Source organism: Myiozetetes cayanensis, unplaced genomic scaffold (genome assembly GCF_022539395.1).
Source record: "Myiozetetes cayanensis isolate MyiCay16 unplaced genomic scaffold, myiCay2020 scf120, whole genome shotgun sequence".
In the NCBI taxonomy this organism is placed as follows: domain Eukaryota; kingdom Metazoa; phylum Chordata; class Aves; order Passeriformes; family Tyrannidae; genus Myiozetetes; species Myiozetetes cayanensis.
In genome coordinates, this window is record NW_026086827.1 from 55,487 (window position 1) to 80,825 (window position 25,339).

The window sequence follows — 25,339 nt, forward strand, 5'->3', positions numbered from 1 at the left end:
GCCTGTGACCAAAGTGGGGCTTTGAACTGGATTTTGGGGAGAGGGAGGGGTCTCACCTGCCCCCCCTTTCCTGTGTGGAGCAAACTGGAGGGGAGGGGCGAGGGAGCCCCTCCCCACCCCTTCCCCCACCCCCCATTCCCGGGGGGTCCCGGGCAATAAAAACTGGACTAACGGAACACGTGGCTGTGGGGGAGGGGCAGGGGGGAACCCCGGGTGACCCTGCCCAGTGACCCCCAGGTGACCCCCAGGTGACCCCAAAGAGAAGCTCTGCCCACAGGTGTTTCACAGGAGCTTTATGGAGGGGCGTGGTCTGAGACTGAGGGGCGGGGCCTGTGTTGTGGTGGGCGTGGTCTGAGCCCGAGGGGCGGGCCCAGAGCAGTGGGTGTGGCAAAGCAGTGGGTGGGGCTTCTGTGGGTGGGGTCTGTTTGGGGGGCGGGGTGGGTGGGGCTGAAGAGGGCGTGGCCAGGGCTTCACCAATGAGGGGGGTCCAAGACAGGGCGTGGCCTGGAAAGAGGCGTGGCCCTGTCCTAGTGGGGGCATGTCCCACTCCTGATAGGTCCGTGACCTCCACCCAGGTGGGCGTGTCCCTGTCCTGACAGGGGCGTGTCCCTCGAGTGGGCATGACCTCCACACAAGTGGGTGTGTCCCTGCCCAACTGGGCGTGTCCCTCAGGGGGTGTGGCTTCCACCCAAAGTGGGTGTGCCCCTCGAGTGGGTGTGGCCTCCCCACAAGTGGGTGTGTCCCTGTCCTAACAAGGGCGTGTCCCTCAAGCGGGTGTGGCCTCCACCCAAAGTGGGCGTGTCCCTGTTACCAAAGTGGGCGTGTCCCTGTGCCAAAGTGGGCGTGTCCCTGAGCAGGCGCCACCTCAGACCACGCCCTCTCACACCCCCCACCCCGGGGGTCTCCCCATCCCCCACCCGGGGTCTTCCCCATCCCCATCCCCACCCCAGGGTGGGGTCCCTCATGGGGGCAGGGCATCCTGGGTGGGGCCGGGGCCCGGCGCAGGAGTGGGGCAGCGCGGGGGGCGGGGCCGGCCTTGCGGGCCAGCTTGGCGAGCAGGGGGCTGTGGGGGTGGCGCTGGCGCAGGTGGGCCAGGTGGGCGTCCTGGCTGTCGGCCGTGCCCCCGCACTCCTCGCACACGTAGAGCTTGGCGCGCCGCTCCTTGTAGGCGTAGCGCTGAGCCACGCCGTGGATCTTCCGCAGGTGAGACTCCAGCGAGCAGCGCTGCGTGAACGCCTTGTCACACAGCGAGCACTTGTAGGGACGCACACCTGGACAGGGGGGACATCAGGGACATCAGAGATTGAGGGGACATTGGGGACATCAGGGACTGAGGGGCCTTGTCACACAGGGAGCACTTGTAGGGACGGACTCCTGGACAGGGGGGACATCAGGGGACATCAGGGACTGAGGGGACAATCAGAGACTGGGGGACCTTGTCACACAGGGAGCACTTGTAGGGACGGACTCCTGGACAGGGGGGACATGGGGGACATCAGAGATTGGGGGGACATTGGGGACATCAGAGATTGGGGGGACATTGGGGACATCAGGGACTGAGGGGACGTTGGGGACATCAGGGACTGAGGGGACGTTGGGGACATCAGGGACTGAGGGGCCTTGTCACACAGAGAGCACTTGTAGGGACGCACACCTGGACAGGGGGGACATGGAGGGGTCAGGGATTGGGGGCCTTGTCACACAGGGAGCACTTGTAGGGACGGACTCCTGGACAGGGGGGACATGGGGGGGTCAGGGACATTGGGGACATGGGGACATCAGAGATTGGGGCCTTGTCACACAGCGAGCACTTGTAGGGACGGACTCCTGGACATGGGGGACATCGGGGACATCAGGGACTGAGGGGCCTTGTCACACAGGGAGCACTTGTAGGGACGGACTCCTGGACAGGGGGGACATCAGGGGACATCAGGGACTGAGGGGACAATCAGAGACTGGGGGACCTTGTCACACAGGGAGCACTTGTAGGGACGCACACCTGGGGGAGGGGACATTGGGGACATCAGGGACTGAGGGGACATTGGGGACATCAGGGACTGAGGGGCCTTGTCACACAGAGAGCACTTGTAGGGACAGACACCTGGGGGAGGGGACATTGGGGACATGGGGGGGTCAGGTATGGAGGGGCCTTGTCACACAGGGAGCACTTGTAGGGACGCACACCTGGACAGGGGGGACATGGGAGGGTCAGAGATTGGGGGGACATTGGGGACATCAGGGACTGAGGGGACATTGGGGACATCAGGGATTGGGGGCCTTGTCACACAGGGAGCACTTGTAGGGGCGGACACCTGGACAGGGGGGACATGGGGGACATTGGGGACATCAGAGATTGGGGTCCTTGTCACACAGGGAGCACTTGTAGGGACGGACTCCTGGACAGGGGGGACATTGAGGACATGGGGGACATCAGGGATTGGGGGGACATTGGGGACATCAGGGATTGGGGGGCCTTGTCACACAGGGAGCACTTGTAGGGACGGACACCTAGGGGGGCATCAGGGGACATCAGGAACTGAGGGGACAATCAGAGACTGGGGGACCTTGTCACACAGAGAGCACTTGTAGGGACAGACTCCTGGACAGGGGGGACATTGGGGACATGAGGGGGTCAGGGATTGGGGGCCTTGTCACACAGGGAGCACTTGTAGGGGCGGACACCTGGACAGGGGGGACATCAGGGACTGAGGGGACAATCAGAGATTGGGGGCCTTGTCACACAGAGAGCACTTGTAGGGACGACACCTGGACAGGGGACATTGGGGACATCAGGGACTGAGGGGACATCAGGGACTGAGGGGACATGGAGGGACATGGGGGGGTCAGGGATTGAGGGGACATCAGGGACTGAGGGGACATCAGGGATTGAGGGGACATCAGGGACTGAGGGGCCTTCTCTCACAGGGAGCACTGGTAGGGCCACAAGCTTAGGGGAAAACAGGGCTCGAGGGGGCTTTGGGTCCCATTCCCACCCCGTTCTCACCTCGTTCCTGCCCCATTCCCGGCTCATTCCCACCTCATTCCCGCCCCAGTTCCCACTGACCGCTGGAGGTCGAAGGTGCCGCTGAAGCCCTTCCCGCCCCATTACCCCCCAGTTCCCATTCCCAATCCCATTCCCAGCCCACTCCCAGCCCGTTCCCGCCCTGTTCCCGGTCCCCACTGACCGGTGTGGGTGCGGACGTGGCGCTTGAGGTCGAAGGTGTCGTTGAAGCCCTTCCCGCAGTAGGGGCACCGGTGCCTCTTGACCTCGCTGTGGCACTTGAGGTGCCGGTTCAGCATCCGCTGGAACCCGAAGCTCTTGTGGCAAACGGGGCACGAGAAGAGCTCGGAGCCCCCCGGGACCCCCCCCCCGGCCACCGGGACCCCGCGAGGGACCCCCGGGCAGGGGCAGCCCAGGGGGTGAGTGGGGGCCCCAAAGGGCCGGATGGGACCTGTGGGAGGAGGGGAGGGGAAGGAGGGTTAAATTTGGGGTCTCAGGTATGGGGGGGAAGTCGTGGCGACCCCCACACACCCCCATTTGGGGATGCCCCACTGAGGACCCCCAAGTCATGGGATCCCCAAAATCTTGGGGATCCCCCCCAGGTCATGAGGACCCTCCCCTTTAGGGACCCCTCCCCCAGTTCGGACCCCACGGTTTTGGGGCCCCCCAGTTGAGGGGAGCCCAAATCATGGGACCCCACCTGCTTTGGGGACCCTCCCCCCCAAATCTTGAAGACCCCCTGTTTTCAGCACACACCTCCCACCTTGGGGACCCCAGTTTAAAGCCACCCCCTCAGTCTCAGGGATCCCTCCCAGGCCCTGGGACCCCCAAATCAGGCACCCCAGCTCACACCTACCCCTAAATTTGGAGGGCTCCCCTTACCTTGCCCTTGGGGTGCAGGAAGGGGCCGGGGGGCGTGGGGGCCGGGGGCAGCGTCATGTCCAGGGGGACACGGGGGACGAGGGGCTTCACCCACGGCCGGCTCGGGGTCCCTGCGTAGGGGCAGCCCCCAGGCAGACTGGGGGCAATGGTTTGAGGAGGGTCCTGCACCCCCAAATACCGCCCCCCAAAGGAGACACCTCCCCTCACCGAGGGACCCCCAAAAATGGGACCCCCTCCTAAATGTGACCCCACAATGAGACACCAACCCCTCCCCATTATGGGTCTCCCACCCCGTGGGACCTCCTTATAGACCTCCCCCAATTTATGACCCTCAAATCTGACTCCCCTCCGTGACCCCCAAAATATGACCCCCTAAACACAACCCCAATGGGATCCCCAAATGTGACCCCCCACCCCAAATACGACCCCTCCTCCAGCCCCTCAAGGGGGCCCCCAAAGATCACCCCCGACCCCTCCCCTCCCCGGGCGGGAGGAGGATTATTTGGGGGCCCCTCCCCTGCCCCTCCCCCTCCCTGCCGGGGTTCCCCGGACCGGTCCGACGGCTCCGGCCGCGACTCCCCAAATTAGGGGTTTCCGCCCGCGTGGGCCCCGCGGGGGGACGCCACCCCACCCTCCCCACACCCCCCGGGGCCTGGCGGGGACCCAGACGGCACCCCAAAATCCCCTCCCCCACCCCCGAGGGACGAGGACACCCCAAAAACCTCCCAAATCCCCCCAAAGGGACTCAGGAGTCCGGGCACCCTAAAATCCCCCCTCCTAATGAGACACAAACTCCCCAACCTCCCCCAAAGGGAACCGGACACCCCAAAATCCCCTTGAAACCCCCTCAGTGTCCGAGCACCCCAAAATCCCCCTAAAAGGGACACAGGCACCCCAAACCGTCCCCAAATCCCCCGAGAGAGACCCGAAAGTCCGGGCACCCCAAAACCTCCCCAAGGCCCCCCAGACTCCCCCTTTGCCCCCCAAAATCCCCCATACTGGGCACGTAGATCTCGGCCCGCTGCTCGTCCGGGAGTTCGCTCCAGTTTCGTTTGGCCGTGGCCAAAATCGGCTTCTTCACCAGGAACGCTCGGGGCATGGCCGGTGGATGCCGATGGATCCCGGTGGATCCCCCCTGGAATCCCCCCCTTGGATCCCCCCTGGATCTCTGCTCCCGAATCAGAGACCCCCGGGACGGGCTCGGTGCCGGATTCCGGGGGTGGGATCTCGGACCCCAGGGGTGTTTCAGGACCTGATTCCCAAAATCCTCGGTGGGGTTTGGTGCTGGATCCCAGATCCTTGGTCAGTGCTGATCCCAAAATCCTTGGTGGGGTTTGGTGCTGGATCCCAAATGCTTGGTGGAGTTTGGTGCTGGATCCCAGATCCTTGGTCAGTGCTGATCCCAGATCCTTGGTGGGGTTTGGTGCTGGATCCCAAATCACCAGTGAATCCCAGCACTGGATCCCCGCTCCTGGCTCAGTTTTGGGGATGGATCCGGGCGTTCCGGCCGATTCCAGGTGCAGATCCCGCTCCGCTCTGGGTCAGATCCCAGGGACTGACTCGATTCCTGTGCCAGATCCAGGCTCCCCCCGTGGGTTTCCCCACCGGATCCCGGGTCGATCCCACCACGGACCCGGCACCTTCAGTCCATCCCCCGGCTCTGGTGTCCCCCGCGGCAACGTCACTGCCACCCCCGGCTGTCACCAGGGGCCGGTGTCAGCCCTGCCGGTGTCCCCGGCCCCAAACCGGCGTCACCGGTGCCGGCTGCGCTGTCCCAGCTCCGGTTGTGCCGTCCCGGTTGTGCCACTCCCGGCCGTGCCAGTCCCGGTGCCAGTCCCGGCTGTGCCGATCCCAGTCCCAGCTCTGTTATCCCGGTGATCCCAGTCCCAGTTCTGTTATCCCAGTGCCGGTGCCAGTCCCGCTTGTGCCGTTCCCAGGTGTCCTATCCCGGTGTGTTTGTTATCCCGGGGTTTGTTTTTTTATCCCGGTTTTTTTTTTTATCCCGGCGTTTGTTTGTTATCCCGGTGTTTTTTATCCCGGGGTTCTCCCGGTGCCGTCCCGGCTGCGCGTCCCTCCAGTCCCGCCCCGCCGGGACCGGTTGTGCCGGTTGTGCTGATCCCGGCGCTGTTATCCCGGTGCTATCCCGGCGTTATCCCCGTGCTATCCCGGCGTTATCCCAGCGGTGCCGATCCCAGCGCTGTTATCCCGGTGCCGGTGCCGATCCCAGCCGTCCTGTCCCGCTGTTGTCCCGCTGTTATCCCGGGGCTATCCCAGTGCTATCCCGCTGTTGTCCCGCTGTTATCCCTATGCCGGTGCCGATCCCAGCGCTGTTATCCCGGTGCCGATCCCAGCTGTCCTGTCCTGCTGTTGTCCCGCTGTTATCCCGATGCCGGTGCCGATCCCAGCGCTGTTATCCCGGCGTTTGTTATCCCGGTGCCGGTGCCGATTCCAGCTGTCCCGTCCCGTTGTTATCCCGGTGCTATCCCACTGTTATCCCGCTGTTGTCCCGCTGTTATCCCGGCGCTATCCCGCAGTTATCCCTCAGTTATCCCGCTCGGTCCCGCCCCCGGACCGGTTGTGCCGGTTGTGGCGCGGCCGCGGCGCTGCCGGAGCCGGAGCCGGTCGGGCGGGCGCCGCGTTGGGAAATAACGGGGAGCCCCCGCCCCGGCCCCGGGACAGGGGGCGGCCACGGGACGCGGGGACACCCCCGGGGGGACAGGGGACACCCCCAGAGGGACAGGGGACGGCGGCGGGACGCGGGGACACCCCCTGGGGGACACTGGGGGACACCCCTGGGGGGACAGGGGACACACCTGGGGGGACACTGGGGGACAGGGAACAGGGACAGAGAGAGGACATGGGGACACCCCCGGGGGGACAGGGGACTGCGGCGGGACGCGGGGACACCCCCGGGGGGACACTGGGGGACAGGGACAGGGGACAGGGACAGAGACAGGACATGGGGACACCCCCGGGGGGACAGGGGACACCCTTGGGGGGACAGGGGACAGAGCCAGGGGGGACACCAGGGGACAGAGGACACTGGAGGGAAGAGGGGACAGGGCCGTGGGGGACACCGGGGGAAGGGACATTGGGGACACAGGGATGGGGACATGGGGACATTGGAGACACTTGGGGAGGCGGAGATGGGGACATTGGGGACATTGGGGACACACATGGGGACATGGGGGGACAGGGGGACATTGGAGACACTTGGGGACACAGGGATGGGGACATTGGGGACACGGGGACATGGGGATGGAGGACATGGGGACATGGGGGGACATTGGGACACAAATATGGGGACATTGGGGACATTGGGGCAAAGGGGACATGAGGGGACACGTGGGGGGGACTCGGGGACACAGCGATGGGGGACAGGGGGACACTGGGGACACAGAGGGACACGGGGGGACAGGGACAGGGGGACCCCCTTCCTTGTCCTCCCACTCCCCCTCGCTGTCCCTGTCCCCTCCCTTGGGGGACACCTGTGTCACCTGGGGGGGCATTGGTGTCCCCGAGGGGGTCGGGTTGTCCCCGGGGGGTCAGGGTGTCCCGGGGGATCAGGGAGTGTCCCCAGGGGTCAGGGTGTCCCCAGGTCCCGGTACGTGTGGCCGGGGCGGGGTCCGGTACCCCGGGAGGAGGAGGGCGGGATCGGGGGGGGAAGGGGCCGGTCCGACCAGTCCTGGAGTTGGGGACATGCGACAGGGAGGGGACACCGGGAGGGGACAACCGGCCCGGGGGGACACAGGACAGGAGGGGACACCGGGAGGGACAACCGGCCCGGGGGAACACAGGACACGGTGGGGACGACACGGGGAGGGACACGGCCAGGGGACACGGGGGAGGACACAGGGAGGGGACACGAGGAGGACACGGCCCGGAGGGACACGGGGAGGGGACACGGGAGGGACACGGCCCGGGGGACGCTGGAACCGGCCCGTCCTGCCCCTGACTCAGCCCCGCCCGGGGAGCCGGGGGTGTCACCGGGATGGGTGGGGGGGAATGGGGGGGCTATAGGGGCTCTATAGGGTCAGGGGGAGATTTAAAGGGGCTACAGGGTGGGCTGGGGGGGCCATAGGGACCTGCAGGGCTTGAGGGGCAGGGGAACTACGGGGGTTTGGGGGGTCCATAGGGGGATCTGTGATCTATGGGGGTCCCATAGGGTCTATAGAGGGGTCTGGGGTCTATGGGGGTCCCATAGGGTCTATAGGGGGTCTGGAGCTCTATAGGGGTCCCATAGGGTTTGTAGGGGGTCTGGGGTCTATGGGGGTCCCATAGGGTCTATAGGGGGTCTGGAGCTCTATAGGGGTCCCATAGGGTTTGTAGGGGGGTCGGGGGTCTATAGGGGCCCCATAGGGTTTGTAGGGGGGTCTATAGGCGGTCGGGGTGTCTATAGGGACCCCATAAGGTCTATAGGTGGTCGGGGGGGTTTCTATAGGGACCCCATAAGGTCTGTAGGTGGTTGGGGCGGGGTGATTGTGACGTCCCCGGCGGTGTGACGTCAGCCGTTCCCGTCGCGCCCCGCGGGTGCCATGGCGGGGGGGGGTCCCTGGGCCCGTCTCGCGGCCTCTCTCGCCCCGGGGTCCCCTGCCCCCGCGCTGCGCGCATGCGCAGGCCCCGCCCCCACCTGCGTCATCAGGTGCCGCGCCCGGGGAGGGGCCACGGCGGAGGAGGGAGAGGAGGGAAAAATTGGGGTTCCCGGATTTCTGGGGGCGATTTGGGGAGGGGGTCCCCGAACTTCCTGGGGGTCCCCGGGGAGGGGATTTGGGGATCCTGGGCGCCCCCCTCACTTTGAGATCCCTGTGGGGGGAGGGGTTGGAGGTCCCCAAAATTCCTGGGACCCCTGGGGGTTATTTGGGGTCCCTGAGGGGGGCTGATTTGGGGTTCCCATCCCTGAAGCCCCTCCCTGCCCTCTCCCACCCCCGCTCCCTCCCCAAATTCCAGGCACCCCTGGGGGCTATTTGGAGGTCCCTGGGGGGTTATTTGGGGAGTCTCTGGGGGTTATTTGGGGGTCCCTGGGGGGGTATTTTGGGGTCCTTGGGGGTTATTTGGGGTCCCTGGGGGGTTATTTGGGGGTCCTCGGGGGTTGTTTGGGGTCCCTGGGGGTTATTTGGGGTCTCGTGGGGTTATTTGGGGATCCCTGGGGGTTATTTAGGGGTCCTTGGGGGGTTAGTTAGGGGTCCCTAGGGTGGTTATTTGGGGTCTCTGGGGGGTTATTTGGGGGTACTCAGGGGGTTATTTGGGGACCTCGGGTGGTTATTGGAGGTCCTGGGGGAGAGGTCAGGGTGGGGACCCCAGACCAGCTCATCGGTCGGTCTGGGGTCCCCACCCTGACCCTCTCCTCCCATTTCCCCTCCCCAGACGGAGCTGCTGCTGCTGCTTTGGAGACCCCCTGGAGCTCTGCGGGGGAAGGGGGTGGTCGCGGAGCCCCCGAGGAGGGCGGAGGGCTCCGCGGTGGGGAGGCTGGGGGCCCTGCTGGCCCTTCTATCCGGAGCCCCCACGGGCCCCCGCCCCCGAGCCCTCCTGCTCTTGGCGACCCTCACGGTGCTCGTGGCCACCCAGGACCGGGCGGGGGTCGCGATTTTAGGGGCTCTGCTGCTCGAGGGGGAGCGGGGGGCTCGGCGGCACTGCCGCGGAGTGTCTGAGGGAGCTGCGGAGGGTCAGGACCTCCACCGGGGACCCCAGAACCCTCGGGACCCCCAGAGCCCCCAGGAATCCCCAGAGCTCCCACAGGACCCCCAGAGCCCCCCGTGACCTCTCAGAGTCCCCTCGGGACCACTGAGAGACCCCTGGACCTTCCAGAGTCCCCAGGACCCCAGAGCCCCCTGGGGTCCCCGAGGACGGGACCCCCCCACTTTGGGCCACGGGGGACCCCGCCCCGCTCCACGCCGCCCTTCTCCGGGCCGGGGGGGGCGGTTTTGGGGGGGCCCCCCCGGCCCGTTTGGCCTCCCTGGCGCTTCACCCGGCCCTGCCCCCCCCTCTGCGCCTCTTCTTCCTCCTCTTCCTCCTCGAGGGGGGGGCGGGACCCCCCAAAATCGGGGCCGTGCCCCCCGCTCTGGCGGCCGCGCTGTTCCCGGGGGGGGGTCGCGGGGACCCCCCCGAGATGTTCCTGCCCCGTTTCGAGGCGGCCGCGGCTTTTTGCTCCCAAATCGAGGGGGGGTCTCCCCCCGTGGGGGGGGGCAAAGGGTCTGGAGCCCCCCCGGGGCTGCGGGGGGGCCGCGAGTGGCTGTGGGGGCTGCTGGGGGGGTTCCTGGGGGGCGCCCCCCCCGCTCTCTTCTGCCGGGCGGTGGTCTCGTATCGGCGCTGGTTCGGGGGGCTCCCCCCGGGGGGGGCCCTGGGGGGCGCGGCCGAGAAGCTGCTGCGGGGGGGGCACCCCGCGACCCCCCCCCACCTGCTGGAGCTCGCCCAGGTCCTGGGGGGGTCCCTCGGGGGGGCTCTGAGGGGGCAGGTCCTGCGGGTCCCCCCGCCCCCCCCCGGCACCCCCCAACTGCGGGGGGTCCTCAGGGTGCTGCGAGGTCTCCCCGCGACCCCCGCGGCAGGGGACCCCAGAGCCACCCCCAGATCCGGGGGTACCTGCGGCGGGCGCTGGCGGCCCAAAGGGGGCTGGGGGGTTCCCAGGGGTCCTGAGCGCCGCCGCCCCCTCCTGCCCTGCCGGGGTCCCTGTGCCCCCACCCAGGGCGCTCTCAGGGGACCCTGACGTGGGGGGACCGGCTGCGGCTCCACTCGGCCCTAGCGGCCGCGCTGGGCCCCCAAACTGGCCGCGCTTTTGGGGCCCCCCTTCTCGCTGCGCGGCGCCCCGCCCCCAAAACGGGGCCGCCGGGGGCTCCGGCGAGGAGGGTGGGGGCTCCCTTCGCTCCTGCCCGCGCCCCCTGCAGCCTCCGCGTCCTCCCAGGCCCCCCTGCCCTTCGCGGCGCCCCAGAGCCCCGGGGACCCCGAGGTTGGGGGGCGCTGGTGGCGGGGGTCCCGTGCCCCTCCCTGCGGTTGCGGGTGGAGCCTTTGGGGAGCCCCAGGACAGGGGTGCTGATGGGACCCCACCTCCAAATCGAGGTGCCCCAATCCGGGGTCCCCGGTGCTGGCGCTGCAGCTGCTGCTGGGGGGCAGGGGCTGCGCCGAGGGGCCCTGGCGGTGCTGGGGGTCGCGACCTGACCGTGACCCTGCGGCCCTCCTGCCCCTGCCCCCTCCCTCGAGGCTGTCGCCCTTTCACCGCCCCCAAAGAGGAGGGGGCTCGTTCCTGGCCCCCTCCCCGCTGGCTCTGCCCTTAGGGGTCCTGCTGCGCCCCCTCGCCCTCCCCCGCCCTGGGACCCCCCGCGCCCGCCGCGCCTTCGAGGCCATGTGGGGGCGCTGGGGGCCCGAGACCCTCCTGGTGATGGGGAGAGGGGGACGCGACCCTCCCTCCGCCCTCGCCCCCTCCTGCTGCCCTCGGGGATGGGGATGGGCCCTGGCGGCCGCCGCCCCCGGGGTGGTCCTGGCGCAGGGGGCCGGGAGTCAGGGCGGGTGCAGGGGCAGCGCTGGGGAGTCCTGCTGCTGGCCCGGCTGCTGCGGGGAGGGGGCATGACCCTGTCGCGACAGGGAAGGGGGCGGGGCCATGGGTGACAGGGTGTTTTGGAGAGTTTTGGGGTGTTCTGGGCCGTTTTGGGGGGTCAGGATGTGTCGAGATAGGACAGGACATGTCACGATACGTCACGACATGATGGAGCGCGTCAGGGCCTGTCGGGATGCATCGGGACATGTCGTGACGTGGAGGGGCCATGACGGAGCGTCTGGGGGAGTTTTGGGGGTGCTTTGGGCAGTTTTGGGACGTCGGGACACGTCGAGATCCGACGGGACATGTCACGACGTGACGGGGCCTGTCAGGACGTGTTGGGGCCTGTGGGGACACGTCGATGGTCTCTCAGGATGTGTCGTGACGTGTCGACACGTGCCGGAGTGTGACCAGCTGCGAAGGACCGTGATGGAGCGTGGCAGGACGTGTCACGACGTGTCGATGCATGTCGGGACATGTTGCGACGTGTTGACGCGTGTCGGGATGTGTCGTGACGTGTCGTGCCCCGTGTGTGTGTCCCCCCCGTGTCCTGTGACCCCCCTGAACATGGAACGTGCAGAGTCAGTGCCTGGTTCTGTGGGGGGGTCCCGTGGGGGTCAATCCGGGGGGTCTGGGGGGCTCTCTCTGGGTGTGTGTGTGTGTGGGGGTGTCCCTGGGGGTCTACAACACTCTGTGGTCCCTGTAGGTCTTGGGGGAGGGGGGAATTGGTCCTATCTTAGAGGGTCCCCCAATATTTGGGGGGGGTCCCTCAAAGGCCCCCCGCCCCCAAACCACATTTCCCGTCATCCCCCGCGCCGCGGCCCCTTCGCGCCCTGCGTGGGGCCACCATCTTAATTCCCCTCAGGGCGCCGCCATCTTGATTTTCCCTCATGGGCGCCGCCATCTTAATTCCCCTCACGGGCGCCGCCATCTTCCCCTCCCCTCCCCTCCCCTCCCCTCAGGCCCGCCGCGATGGCGATTCGCGTTCGGTTCCCCCCCGGGCCGCCCCCGGCCCCGCTCCCGGCCCAGCTCCTGCCCTGCCGAATCAGGCACGACGGGCCCGCGCCCGTGGCCGCCTTCATGAGGGTCCAAGCCGGCCCCGACGGCGGTGAGGCGGGGAGGGGTGTGTGTGTGGGGGGAGGACCTTGGGGAGGGATGGGTGTGAGGGGTCCAGGGAGGGAGGGAAGTTTGAGGGAGTCCCTGAGGGGATGGGTTTGCTTTAGGGAGGGGGTCCTGGGGGTTCGTTGGGGTTGGGGGAGAACGAGGGGAGGCCGGGGAGTGTCTGGGATGGGGGGAGGATCTGGGGGTATTTGTGGGAGGTGGGGGCAGCTGTGGGGTCCCACCTGCCCTCACTGTGTCCCCACCCTTCCCCCAATTTTCCCCCCCTCAGAGCTCTGGACCTCTTTCCGGGGGCGCCGTTTGGGGGGGCGGGAGCTGCCCCTCCCCCCCGGCTACAGGGGGGTCCTGCTGAGGGAGGGGGAGCCGGGGGAGCCCCCACTCTGCGACCCCGAGGACCCCCAGGTGAGGTGGGGGGGCTGAGACCCCCAGAACTCCCCCCCTTCTTCTGTGGGGGCTGAGACCCCTATTTTCCCCCCCCCGGGGGTCTCAGCCCCCTGACCTGTGCCTTGTGCCCCCCCCAGCCCCGGTGGGTGTCGGTCTGGGGGTCCTTTGGGACCATCACGGACTGGGGGGCCGATGCTGTTCCCCCTCCCGGCCGGGGCCTGGCCCGGGCGCTGCAGTGGGGGACCCTCGCCAGGGAGGTGCGTCTGGGGGGGATCTGAGGTCATATTTGGGGGTCCTGAGGGGCTCTGGGGGGACTTGGGGAGGGTCTAGGGTCACATTTTGGGGTCGGGGAGGGGTGTTTGGGGTCACAGTTGGGGGTTCCTGAGGCCACATTTAGACATTCCTTGCAAGGGAAGTGGGTTGGGGGTCTCCTGGGGGGGTGTCTCGGGAGTCCTGGGGTCACATCTGGGGTTCTGGGGTCACATTTGGTGGGCTAGGGATCTCCTGGGGAGGTCTTGGGAGTCCTGGGGTCACATCTGGGGTTCTGGGGTCACATTGGTGGAGCCTCACCAGGGAGGTGGGTCTGGGGGTGGTGGGGGTCCTGAGGGTGATGGGGGGTCTGGGGGTGGTGGGGGGTCCTGGGGCCATGAGGTGGAGTTTGGGGTCATGTTTAAAGTCCCAGTGCCCAATTTTGGGGGTCTCAGCCCCCTCCTCACCCCCTATTCCCCCCCCCCAGCTCCACGCCCCCGTGAGCGATGACAGCGATGAGGAGGCGGAGCTCTGACAGGCCCTGCCCACTGTGAAGGGGTGGAGCCATCACAAACCACACCTACATGTAACTCCTCCCCACTGTGGGTGTGGCCTGTCCAAGCCACACCCCCTCATGAATAAACCAATACCCACCCTTGATGGGTCACACCCACTCAAGCCCCTCCCACTGTGGGTGGAGCCTGTGCAAGCCACACCCCTTCCCACTTCCCCAAGCCAATAAAAGCTGGTGCTTCCTTGACAGGCCCTGCCCATGCACAAAGCTCCTCCCACAGTGGGAGGGGCTTGATTAACCAAATGAGCTCCTCCCACAGTGGGAGGAGCCTGTTTAACCAAATGAGCTCCCTCCCACAGTGGGAGGGGTCTGTTTAACCAAATGAGGTTCCTCCCACAGTGGGGAGGAGCCTGTTTAACCAAATGAGGTCCCTCCCACAGTGGGAGGAGCCTGCTTAACCAAATGAGGTCCCTCCCACAGTAGGAGGAGCCTGTTTAACCAAATGAGGTTCGTCCTGCAGTGGGTGGAGCCTCCCATTCAAGCCCCACCCCCTTTAATCAATAAAGACTCCACAGCCCCAGGTGTGGGCGGGGCCAGGCGTTGTTTAATTACGGCTGGCGGATAACGAGGAGGGCGTGGCCTGGCGCGGATGAGGGGGCGTGTCCCCTTTATGGGCGTGTCCTGTGGGATGGGCGTGTCCCCATCGTGGGCGTGGCCTCACCACTTGCCGCGCTTGCTCCAGTCCTTGGGGGTGAAGTGCAGGCACTTGGCGTCGATGCGCAGGAGCCGCTTCAGCATCGCCCGCTCGTGGCCCTCCACGATGTCCTAGGACAGTGTCAGGATGTACTGACCCTGTGTGGGGACACGGGGACAGCTGGGTGTCACACAGGGGACAGGGTGACACAGTGGTGTCCTAGGACAGCGTCAGGATGTACTGACCCAGTGTGGGGACATGGGGACAGCTGGGTGTCACACAGGGGACGGGTTGTGTCCTAGGACAGTGTCAGGATGTACTGACCCAGTGTGGGGACATGGGGACAGCTGGGTGTCACACAGGGGACAGCTGGGTGTCACACAGGGGACAGGGTGTGTCCTAGGACAGCGTCAGGATGTACTGACCCTGTACAGGGGACATGGGGACAGCTGGATGTCACACAGGGGACAGCTGGGTGTCACACAGGGGACAGGGTGACATGACGGGGACAGGGGCGTCCTAGGACAGCGTCAGGATGTACTGACCCTGTGTGGGGACATGGGGACAGCTGGGTGTCACACAGGGGACAGGGTGACACAGGGTGTGTCCTAGGACAGTGTCAGGATGTACTGACCCTGTGTGGGGACATGGGGACAGCTGGGTGTCACACAGGGGACAGCTGGGTGTCACACAGGGGACAGGGGGTGTCCTAGGACAGTGTCAGGATGTACTGACCCTGTGTGGGGACAGCTGGGTGTCACACAGGGGACAGGGTTGTGTCCTAGGACAGCGTCAGGATGTACTGACCCTGTGTGGGGACATGGGGACAGCTGGGTGTCACACGGGGGACAGGGTGACACAGGGGTGTCCTAGGACAGCATCAGGATGTACTGACCCTGTGTGGGGACATGGGGACAGCTGGGTGTCACACAGGGGACAGGGTGACGTGATGGGGACAGGGGTGTCCTAGGACAGCATCAGGATGTACTGACCCTGTGTGGGGACATGGGGACAGCTGGGTGTCACACAGGGGACAAGGTGACACAGAGGGGACAGGGTGACACAGGTGGCACAGGGGTGCCCTTGGAGAGCCTCAGGATGCACCGACCCAGCCCAGGTGTGTGGGACAGGTGAGGGGTGGCAGGTGTGGGACAAGGAACCCCCCAGGTGTTTTGGGGACCCCCCCAGGGGTTTTGGGGCCCCACCTTGTAGTAGTTGATGAGGTTCAGGTACTGGAGGGTGGAAATCACGTCCTCCTTCTTGATGCTCGTGATCTCGCTGATCTCACTGGGGGGGAGCGCACAGTGAGGGGGGGGACCACCAGAAACCCCCCCTGAGACCCCCCCCAACTCCCTCAGAGCCCCCAGACCACCCCCCAGACCCCCTCAACTCCCTCAGAGCCCCCAGACCACCCCCAGACCTCCTCAACTCCCTCAGAGCCCTCAGACCACCCCCAGACCTCAACTCTCTCAGAGCCCCCAGACCACCCCTAGACCTCCTCAACTCCCTCAGAGCCCCCAGACCACCCCCAGACCCAATCAACTCTCTCAGAGCCCCCAGACCCCCCAACTCCCTCAGAGCCCCCAGACCCCCTCGACCCAATCAACTCCCTCAGAGCCCCCAGACACCCTCGAGACCCCCCAACTCCCTCAGAGCCCCCAAACACCCTCGAGACCCCCTGATCCCATCAGTGTCCCATGGGGGTGGGCGTGTCCTGTGGGGACAGGTGTGTCCCGTGGGTAAGGGGCGTGTCCCAGGGGTGGGGTCTCACTTGATGGTGATCTGGGGCCGCTCTCCGGGCTCGGCCTTGAGGCCCATGAGGATCTCCAGGATGGTTTGGGACCAGTAACTGCGGTACGAGAGCAGCCCCAGGTCCGACAGCGGCTTCTCGGGGGTGCCCGTCTTGCCCTCCACCTTGGACAGCTCGTAACCTGGGGAGGGGGCACACCCATGCTGGGGGGACACACCCAGCCAGGGCACCCCCCACCCACCCCCAGCACACCCACCCAGCGGGGATTTGGGGGCTCCCAGGGGGGTTTATCGCTGCCCTCTCCCCACCCCGGGAGGATTTGGGGGTCCCTGTGGATCTGGGTGGCCCCTGGGGTGTTTGGGGGGTCCCTGGGGGTGTATTTGGGGGTCCTTGGGGCTGTTTTTGGGGTCACTCACTGAACTTGATGAGGGGTGGGTTTGGGGGTCCCCGGGCCGTGTTTAGGGGTCCCTGGGGGTGTATTTGGGGGTCCTTGGGGCTGTGTTTGGGGTCACTCACTGAACTCGATGAGGGGTGTGTTTGGGGGTCCCTGGGCTGTGTTTGGGGGTCCTTGGGGGTGTATTTGGGGGTCCTTGGGGCTGTGTTTGGGGTCACTCACTGAACTCGATGAGCAGTTTGCCGTAGCCCCGGCGCTGGTAGGGGGGCAGGGTGAGGATGCAGGCCACGTTGTAATCCTCGGTGGATTCCTTCTCCTGGGGACCCCAAAAAAACCCAGCTGAGCCCCCCAAAAACCCACCCTAGGAACACCCCAAAACCCCCTTTAGGACCCCCACACCCCCAATCAGCTGTCCCCCAAAACCCCCAGGGGATCCCAAAAACCATCTGAGCCACCCAAAACCCACCCTGGGAACTCCCAACTGCCCCCAAACCCCTCAAAACCCCCTCAAAACCCTTCCAGCCCCCTGCCACCCCTGTACCCCCTGCCTGACCCCCCCAGCCCCCCAAAGCCCCACCTTGGAGAAGTAGCCGACGATGTGGAAGCCTTTGCAGTCGTACTCGGTCATGACGTAGAACAGGAAGGGGTCGGTGTCGTAGTAAAGGGTCTTGTGGTCCAGGAAACACTTGGCCAGCAGGCAGAGATTCTGGGAATAGCTCTGGGGAGGGGGGCGAGGAAGGGTGAAAGGAGGGCTCTGGGAAAGGGGAGACACCCCCAAACTTCCTCAGGATACCCCCCTGACCTTGTTCTTGCGGCCGTCGATCTCGAAGAAGGAGATGGTGCCCTTGCGGTAAATCTCGTTCCCAGGGGGTGGCGAAGGTCACACTTGGTCTGGGGGGGTTTGGGGGGGCAGAACGAGGAGTTTGGGGGTTCAAAAGGAAAGGGGGGGAGGGGGGGAAAAAAGGGGGGGAAAAAAAGGAGGGATAAAAAGCGGGTTGTGCCCGTGGCTGTCGGGGACAACTCGCACAGGCAGAGCGGAGGCAGCCCCAGGAGGGTCTGGGGGGTTCCCAGTGCCCCCAATCTCAATCTCAGTGCCTCAAATGCCCCCAGTCCCAATCCCAGTGCCCCCAGTTCCCCCAGAATTGCCAGGATCCCCTCACCAGGTGCCTCTGGAGGCAGCGCAGGCTGTGGCCGTACTTGAGGCAGAACTCGCACAGGTAGAGCAGGGACAGCCCCAGGAGGGTCTGGGGGGTTCTCAGTGCCCCCAATCCCAATCCCAGTGCCCCCAATCCCAATCCCAGTGCCCCAAATTCCCCCAATCATCCCAGAATTGCCGGGATCCCCTCACCAGGTGCCTCTGGAGGCAGCGCAGGCTGTGGCCGTACTTGAGGCAGAACTCACCCAGGTAGAGCAGGGGCAGCCCCAGGAGGGCTCTGGGGGGTTCCCAGTGCCCCCAATCCCAATCCCAGTACCCCCAATCCCCCCAGAATTCCCAAAATTGCCAGGATCCCCTCACCAGGTGCCTCTGGAGGCAGCGCAGGCTGTGGCCGTACTTGAGGCAGAACTCGCACAGGTAGAGCAGGGGCAGCCCCAGGAGGCTCTGGGGGGTTCCCAGTGCCCCCAATCCCAGTGACCCCCAATGCCCCCAATCACCCCAGAATTGCCGTGATCCCCTCACCAGGTGCCTCTGGAGGCAGCGCAGGCTGTGGCCGTACTTGAGGCAGAACTTGCACAGGTAGAGCACGGGCAGCCCCAGGAGGGTCTGGGGGGTTCCCAGTGCCCCCAGTCCCAGTCCCAGTGACCCCCAATGCCCCCAATCCCCCCAGAATTGCCGGGATCCCCTCACCAGGTGCCTCTGGAGGCAGCGCAGGCTGTGGCCGTACTTGAGGCAGAACTCGCACAGGTAGAGCACGGGCAGCCCCGTGAGCTCCTGGGGTAGGGCGAGAAGTACCAGGGCTTGAGGCGGTGCCGGCCCAGCTCGATGCACTCGATGTTCTTCATCCTGGTGACGATGTCGTCGTGGCTCCGGTCGGACACGAGGCTGCCCGTCATCCGTGGTGCCGACGGGGCCCCGTCCGACGAGTCCTGCGAGTCCTGGGGGGGCCCACAATGGGGGGGAAGGGGTTGGGGGGTCACTCGGCTCACCCCCCCCTCGGGGAGGGGCAGAACCCCTGGAGTGACCCCACGGCCCCTCCTGGGGTGCAGCAACGGGCAAAAGTTGCTTAAAAGGCTTTTTCTGGCTTAGTTTTGCTCTTCCCTGTCCCGGTTTCCTCCTTTCCAGGCTGTTTTTCCCTTTCCCTGTCTCGGTTTTCCCCTTTCCAGGCCGTTTCCTTCCCTTCCTGTCTCACTTCACCTCAGTTAAAGGTGCATTTCCCCCCCTTTTTGCTCCCTTTTTCCCTTCCCTGCCTCAGTTTCCTCATTTCCCGCCTCCTTTTCTCTTTTTTTGCCTCGGATTCCCCAATTTAAAGGTTCATTTCCCCCTCTTCCAACCTCATTTCCCCCTTTTCTCACCCCATTTCCCTCCTCAGAGACTCTGTGGCCCCTTCCCAGTGCTCCCAGTATCACCCCAGTCCCTCCCAGTTCACCCCAATAAACCTCAACCCGTGTGCCTCCCGTGTCCCCCTCCCCAAATCCCCGAGACCCCCAAATTCCCCTCCTAGCCCCCCTCCACCTGTCAGTACCCAGACAGGCCGATTCCCCTCAGGGCTGAGCCACCCCCTTCACCGTGTCCCCTCCCCAAATCCCCCAGAGACCCCCCAAATCCCTCCCCAAGCCCCCAGATCCCTCCCAGACCCCCAAATCCCTCCCCAGGCCCCCCACCTCGTCAGTGCCCAGACAGGCCGATTTCCCTCAAGGCTGAGCCACCCCCTCCGCCGTGCCCCCTCCCCAAATCCCCCCCAGAGACCCCCAAATCCCTCCCCAAGCCCCCTAATCCCCCCCAGGCCCCCTCACCTCGTCAGTGCCCAGACAGGCCGATTTCCTCTTCCGTCCTGGCTGCGCCGCCACCGCCCGGCGCGCAGAGCCGTTCTGGGGGTCGGTTTTGGGGGTCAGAGCCCCAAAACACCCCCAAACCACCCCAAAACCCACCCAGATGATCCCCTGGACACCCCCAAAACCACGAACCACCCTCCAACCCCCCACCCGAAACCCCCAAAACCCCCGAAGGGTTTGGGGACCCCTGGAGGGTTTTGGGGATCCCCAGGGTTTGGGACCCCCAGGTTTTGGGACCCCTAGATTTAGGACCCTCAGGTTTTGGGGATCCCCCGGGTTTTGGGACCCCCCCAGGGTTTGGGGATCCCACCTCGGATTTGGGGACCCCCCCCTCAGGGTTTGGGGATCCCCCTAGGGTTTGGGGACCCCCCCTCAGGGTTTTGGGACCCCCATAAGGGATTGGAGATCCTCCCCCCCCCCCAGATTTTTGGGGAGTGGGAGGGGGTTACTGGGGGGTTACTGGGAGGACTGGGGGGGGCTCAAAGGGGCACCTGAGGATTGCTGGGCCCTTACTGGTGTTACTGGGCAGGTACTGGGCAGTTACTGGTGTTACTGGGAGGGGCTCGGTGGCATTACAGAGTGTTACTGGGAGGGGATGTGTGGCATTACTGGTGTTACTGGTGTTACTGGGAGGGAGTTGGTGGCATTCCTGGTGTTACTGAGAGAGGTTAGTGCTCCGTTACTGGTGTTACTGGTCCATACTGGGCTCACCTGGGGGAACACGGAGGCCTGGGAGGTCTCGGTGGGGGCGGGGACGGGCGTGGCCGGTGACACCACCTCGACCTTCCTCTTCTGTGGGGACAGCCCAGTCCACACCAGTTCACACCAGTTCATCCCAGTGCCTCCCAGTTTACCCCAGTTCAACCCCCCCAAACCCCACCCCTGCTGCTGGGAGCCAACTGGGAGTCACGGCCCCTTCCCAGTGCTCCCAGTACTGCCCCTCGCAGTCTCCAGTGCCCTCCACCAGTGCTCCCAGTGCCTCCCACCAGTGCTCCCAGTACCCCCCCAGCATCCCCCCAGTGCTCCCAGTATCCACCCTTGGAGACCCTCAATGACCCTTGGGGACCCCTGGTGACCTCCGGTGACCCTTGGGGGACCCTTGATGACCCCTGGGGACATTGGGGGACCCTGGGTAACCCCTGGTGACCCTTGGGGACAGTTGGGAACCCCTGATGACCCCTGGTGACCCTGGGGAACCTCTGATGACCCCTGGTGACACTTGGGGACCCCTGGTGACCCCTGGTGACCCTGGGGGACCCCTAATGACCCCTGGTGACATTGGGTGACCCTGGTGATCCCTGGTGACATTGGGTGACCCTGGTGACCCTGGGGGACCCCTGATGACCCCTGGTGACATCGGGTGACTCTTTATGACCCCTGGTGACCCTGGGGGACCCCTGATGACCCCTGGTGACATTGGGGGACCCTGGTGACACTGGGTGACCCTGGTGACCCTGGTGGACCCCTGATGACCCCTGGTGACACTGGGTGACCCTGGTGACCCTGGGGGACCCCTAATGACCCCTGGTGACATTGGGTGACTCCTGATGACCCCTGGTGACATTGGGTGACTCCTGATGACCCCTGGTGACCCTGGGGGACCCCTGATGACCCCCAGTGACATTGGGTGACCCTGGTGACCCCTGGTGACCCTGGGGGACCCCTGATGACCCCTGGTGACACTGGGTGACCCCGGGGACAGCGGGGGGGTTACCGTGGGGCGCGGGGGGGGCTCGGCCTCGCTCTCCTTGGGCAGGTGAAAGCGGAGGGTGAGGGGCACCGGCCCCGCTGGTGGCCCCGCCGGTGGCCCCGCTGGTGGCCCCACGGTGACATTGGGGGGTGGCCCCGGTGGTGGCCCCGGTGGTGGCCCCGGTGGTGGCCCTGGCAGGCTCTTCCCAAGCGCCAACTCCAGGCTCTTCCTCTGCGCCGGGAGGAAGAGGAGGCGTTTAGGGGACACTGGGGGAGGGGACACTGGGGGAGGGGGACACTGAGGGAGGGGGTGGGGAGGGGTGGCCCCTCCTCCCGGGGGTCTGTCCTGTCACAGCCCCCCCACCCACTCCCTGTGGGATGTCCCTGCTGGGCCCTCCCCGGGTGACAAGGGGGTCCCCAAAGTCACCTGGGGATGGGGAGGGGGCTGAGGTGACCCCAAAGTCACCTGGGATGGGGAGGGCTGGAGGTGTCCCCGAGGTCACCTGGTGGGGGGGGTCCCCAAAGTCACCCAAAGGAATTGGGGGGGGGGTGTCCCCAAGAGCTTGGGGGTGTCCCCAAGGTCACCTGAGCAGGAGTTGGAGATGTCCCCAAGGTGCCCCAGAAAGGGGCCGGGGATGTCCCCAAGGTCACCTGAAGGGAGTGGGGGTGTCCCCAAGGTGCCACGTAGGGGCTGGAGAGGTCCCCAAGGGTCCAGGGTGTCCCCAAGGGGTCCAGGGTGTCCCCAAGGGGTCCGGGGTTACCCCTGCCCTGGGGGGGTGCTCGGGATGTCCCTCAGGTCTGGGTGTCCCCATCCCCCCAGGGAGTGTCCCCAGGGTTGGGGGTGACACCAGGGGTGGCCCCTGACACTGGGTGTCCCCACCATGGGGGGGTGGGGGTGACCCCCCAGCCAGGGGGTTTGGGGACTCTGGGTCTGTCCCCAACAGGTCCTGATCCCAACACTGTCCCCTGGGTGTCCCCAACACTGTCCCCTGGGTGTCACCCAAGGGTCTCTCCCCGCTCACCCACTCTGGGTGGGGGTTTGACCCTGCCTGGGATGGCCCCTGTGCCCTCTGTCCCCCTGATGTCCCCCTGATGTCCCCGCTGTGCCCCCCGTGTCCCCTTTGCCAGCTCTCCCCCGTGTCCCCCCCGTGTCCTCAGTGTCCCCAGTGTCTTCCCCCCCAGTGTCCCCAGTGTCCCCTCACCGGGTCCCTGTCGGGGGAGCCGGGTCTGGAGCCGGGCAGGCCGTTCTTGGTGGGGGTCTTGGCCTCTTTCCGGGGCACCTGGACCCTCTTGAGGTCCAGCCGGTCGTGGGTCACCCACTCGTCCAGGCGCTTGTTGACTGGGGACAGGGGGGGGACACGGCTGGGCCGAGGGGACAGGGGCACCCCTCTGTGTCCCCTCCCCCCCACAGCCCCCTCTGTGTCCCCCTGTGTCCCCTCTGTGTCCCCTCCCCACAGCCCCTCTGTGTCCCCTCTGTGTCCCTGTCCCCACTTGGGACACTCTGGGGGTCCACAGAGTGACAGGAGGGTGGCACTGTCCCCTCTGTGTCCCTGTCCCCCAGTTGGGGACACTCTGGGGGGTCACACAGGGTGACAGGGGGGTGGCACTGTCCCCTCTGTGTCCCCTCTGTGTCCCCTCTGTGTCCCTGTCCCCCACTTGGGGACACTCTGGGGTCCACAGGGTGACCTCGGTCATTGTCCCCTCTGTGTCCCCTCTGTGTCCCCTCTGTGTCCCTGTCCCCCACTTGGGGACATTCTGGGGGGGTCACACAGGGTGACAGGGGAGTGGCACTGTCCCCTCTGTGTCCCCTCTGTGTCCCTGTCCCCCACTTGGGGACACTCTGGGGGGTCACACAGGGTGACAGGAGGGTGGCATTGTCCCCTCTGTGTCCCTGTCCCCCACTTGGGGACATTCTGGGGGTCACACAGGGTGACAGGAGGGTGGCACTGTCCCCTTTGTGTCCCCTCTGTGTCCCTGTCCCCCACTTGGGGACACTCTGGGGGGGTCACATAGGGTGACAGGAGGGTGGCACTGTCCCCTCTGTGTCCCTGTCCCCCACTTGGGGACACTCTGGGGGGGTCACACAGAGTGACAGGAGGGTGGCACTGTCCCCTCTGTGTCCCTGTCCCCCACTTGGGGACACTCTGAGGGGGTCACACAGGGTGACAGGGGGTGGCACTGTCCCCTCTGTGTCTCCTCTGTGTCCCTGTCTCCCCCACTTGGGGACCCCCAGGGGTGTTGCCCGCTGTCCCCGTGTCCCCCCGTCCCGTGTCCCCCTGTCCCCCATGTCCCCCTGTCCCTGTGTCCCCCTGTCCCCCGTGTCCCCCTGTCCCCCGTGTCCCCTGTCCCCACTCACAGTCGATGTAGTGCACATAGAAGAGTTTCCTCCCACTGATGTCCTTCACGCTCAGGATTTCGGCCAGAGCTGGGCGGGGGGAGTTTGGGGTCACCACCCTCTTTTGGGACCCCTCCTGCCCCCCACAGCCCACGGACCCCCCAAACTGCCCTGGGACCCTCCAACCCCCAGGGACCCCCAACCCTCCCCGTGTCCCCAAATGACCCCCTGTGTCCTCAACCCTCCCCAGGGACCCCCAACTCTCCCCATGTCCCCAAAATCCCCCTGTGTCCCCAACTCCTACAGGGACCCCAACCCTCCCCGTGTCCCCAAATGACCCCCTGTGTCCCCAACCCCCAGGGACCCCCAACTCTCCCCATGTCCCCAGATGACCCCCTGTGTCTCCAACTCCCCTGGGGACCCCCCACCGACCCCCTTGGGACCCCAGCTACCCCCTGCCCTCAGGCCACGCCCCTTCATCAGACCACGCCCACATACCAAAACCACGCCCCTTTCCCAAGAAGAAAACCCCGCCCTCCCCTGAGGCCACGCCCCCACAAACCCTGCCCACACCTTTCACCCGGTTCCCGCCCCTTCCCTCAGGCCACGCCCCCCCGCTCAAGCCCCGCCCCCCGCTCACGCCACTCATCCTCGTTGTCCTGGTTCCGCCGCAGCACCGGGAGGCGGCAGCCCTCGGACACCTCCCCCTGCGGGGCGGGGCCGCGTCAGCGCCGGGAAGGGAAAACCCCGAAACCCGCTCCGGGGAGGGCTCTGGGGTTCCCAAACCCTCCCGGGTCCCCCAAAGCCCCTCAAATCCCCCACCCTCCCCTTTTCCCCTTCCCCTTCCCCACCTCCGCCATGGCCGCGGCCTCCACTTCCGGGATGCGGCCACGCCCACTTCCGGGTTTTATCTCTCTACCAGCGGGACACGCCCCCTTCTCATTTGCATGGGGGAGTGGGCGGGGCCTTCCCGGCAGCCGCGGTCACGTGGGGCCCGCGGCGCTTCCGCGAGCGGCGCGAGCGCGACCCTCCCCACCCCAAAACCGCCCCTCCCCACCCGGGACCCCCTCCCGGGACCCCCGACATGGAGGACGGTGAGTGTCCCTCCCCCGGCTCGCTTTGGGGGCTCTCGGAGGTCCTGGGTTAAGGGGAGGGTAAGGGAAGGGGCGGGGATTTTGGGAGGGGGAGTTGGGAGACCCCCACCCCGTTAATGCGACCCCCTCATAACGCGGCCCCTCGTGACGCGACCTCCTCTTAAGGAGAGCCCCCTCCTTAATGAGACCCCCTAAATGTGACGCTTCCATAACAAAAACCCCCACTTGTCTCCAGTGGCCCCTTTAATGAGACTCCCCCCTTAATGAGACCCCCCCCTTAATGAGACCCCCTTTAATGAGACTGCCCCTAAATGCGACCCCTCCCTTAACCAGACCCTCCTTTATCCCCAGTGACCCCCCAAAAATGACCCCCAAATGCGACCCCCTCTAACGAGACCCCTCCTTTTCCCCCGTAACCCCCTTAGTGAGACACCCCCTTAATTGAGACCTCCCCTTAATTAGACCCCTCTTTAACAGAGACCCCCAAAAATGCGACCGTCCCTTAATTAAACCATCCTTTTAACGAGACTCTCCCTTAATGAGACCTCCCAATAACACCCCCATTTCCCCCAGTGACCTCCCCGGATCTCCTGCCCTTCCTCCTGCAGGACTGGGGTGCCTCAGGTGAGTTTGGGGTCCCCATGGGTGGGTGGGGGTGGGTTCTGGGGATCCCGGACCCTCTGGGTGTGTGTGGGGGGGTTTTGGGGGGGGGGGGTCT

At 66.0% G+C, this 25,339-nt stretch overlaps 3 protein-coding genes across 7 annotated transcripts; 1 reads left to right on the top strand and 2 right to left on the bottom strand.

The window, feature by feature from the left end:
• Nucleotides 1-52: 52 nt before the first annotated feature.
• On the bottom strand, nt 53-6,557 carry OVOL1 (ovo like transcriptional repressor 1). The gene is given in 9 exon segments (XM_050307597.1): nt 53-70; nt 1,036-1,271; nt 3,186-3,394; nt 3,396-3,421; nt 3,423-3,452; nt 3,884-3,949; nt 3,951-4,005; nt 4,007-4,019; nt 4,883-6,557. Coding segments are annotated over 9 exon segments (753 nt in total). The 5' UTR covers nt 4,983-6,557.
• Nucleotides 6,558-12,345: 5,788 nt separating this feature from the next.
• RNASEH2C (ribonuclease H2 subunit C) lies at nt 12,346-14,282 on the top strand. Of its 5 annotated transcripts, XR_007627847.1 has the most exons (6): nt 12,346-12,516; nt 12,799-12,929; nt 13,049-13,168; nt 13,648-14,060; nt 14,102-14,141; nt 14,182-14,282. XR_007627847.1 is itself a non-coding variant. In XM_050307602.1 (4 exons), exons 1-4 carry the CDS (start codon nt 12,381-12,383, stop codon nt 13,693-13,695), a joined length of 435 nt encoding a protein of 144 aa, XP_050163559.1. In that variant the 5' UTR covers nt 12,346-12,380; the 3' UTR covers nt 13,696-14,282. The 5 variants fall into 5 exon arrangements, 1 of the variants encoding a protein (XP_050163559.1); XR_007627846.1 differs by having other exon boundaries at nt 14,102-14,282; XR_007627848.1 differs by lacking the exon at nt 14,102-14,141 and having other exon boundaries at nt 14,142-14,282.
• Nucleotides 14,259-24,437, bottom strand: KAT5 (lysine acetyltransferase 5). Its single transcript, XM_050307601.1, is given in 16 exon segments — nt 14,259-14,526; nt 15,574-15,655; nt 16,140-16,299; nt 16,735-16,828; nt 17,090-17,230; nt 17,315-17,382; nt 17,385-17,403; nt 18,359-18,444; nt 18,447-18,606; nt 19,465-19,539; nt 20,215-20,295; nt 21,218-21,424; nt 22,395-22,531; nt 23,549-23,617; nt 24,168-24,234; nt 24,379-24,437. Coding segments are annotated over 16 exon segments (1,590 nt in total). The 5' UTR covers nt 24,388-24,437; the 3' UTR covers nt 14,259-14,391.
• Between the last annotated feature and the right edge of the window lie 902 nt (nt 24,438-25,339).

What these genes read in the sequence shown, in the direction of transcription:
- RNASEH2C (XM_050307602.1), top strand. Translation starts at nt 12,381, where the DNA reads ATGGCGATTCGCGTTCGGTTCCCCCCCGGGCCGCCCCCGGCCCCGCTC. An exon ending in GCGACCCCGAGGACCCCCAG is followed by an intron (nt 12,930 to 13,048) that starts GTGAGGTGGGGG and finishes TGCCCCCCCCAG; the next exon opens with CCCCGGTGGGTGTCGGTCTG. An exon ending in GGGGGACCCTCGCCAGGGAG is followed by an intron (nt 13,169 to 13,647) that starts GTGCGTCTGGGG and finishes CCCCCCCCCCAG; the next exon opens with CTCCACGCCCCCGTGAGCGA.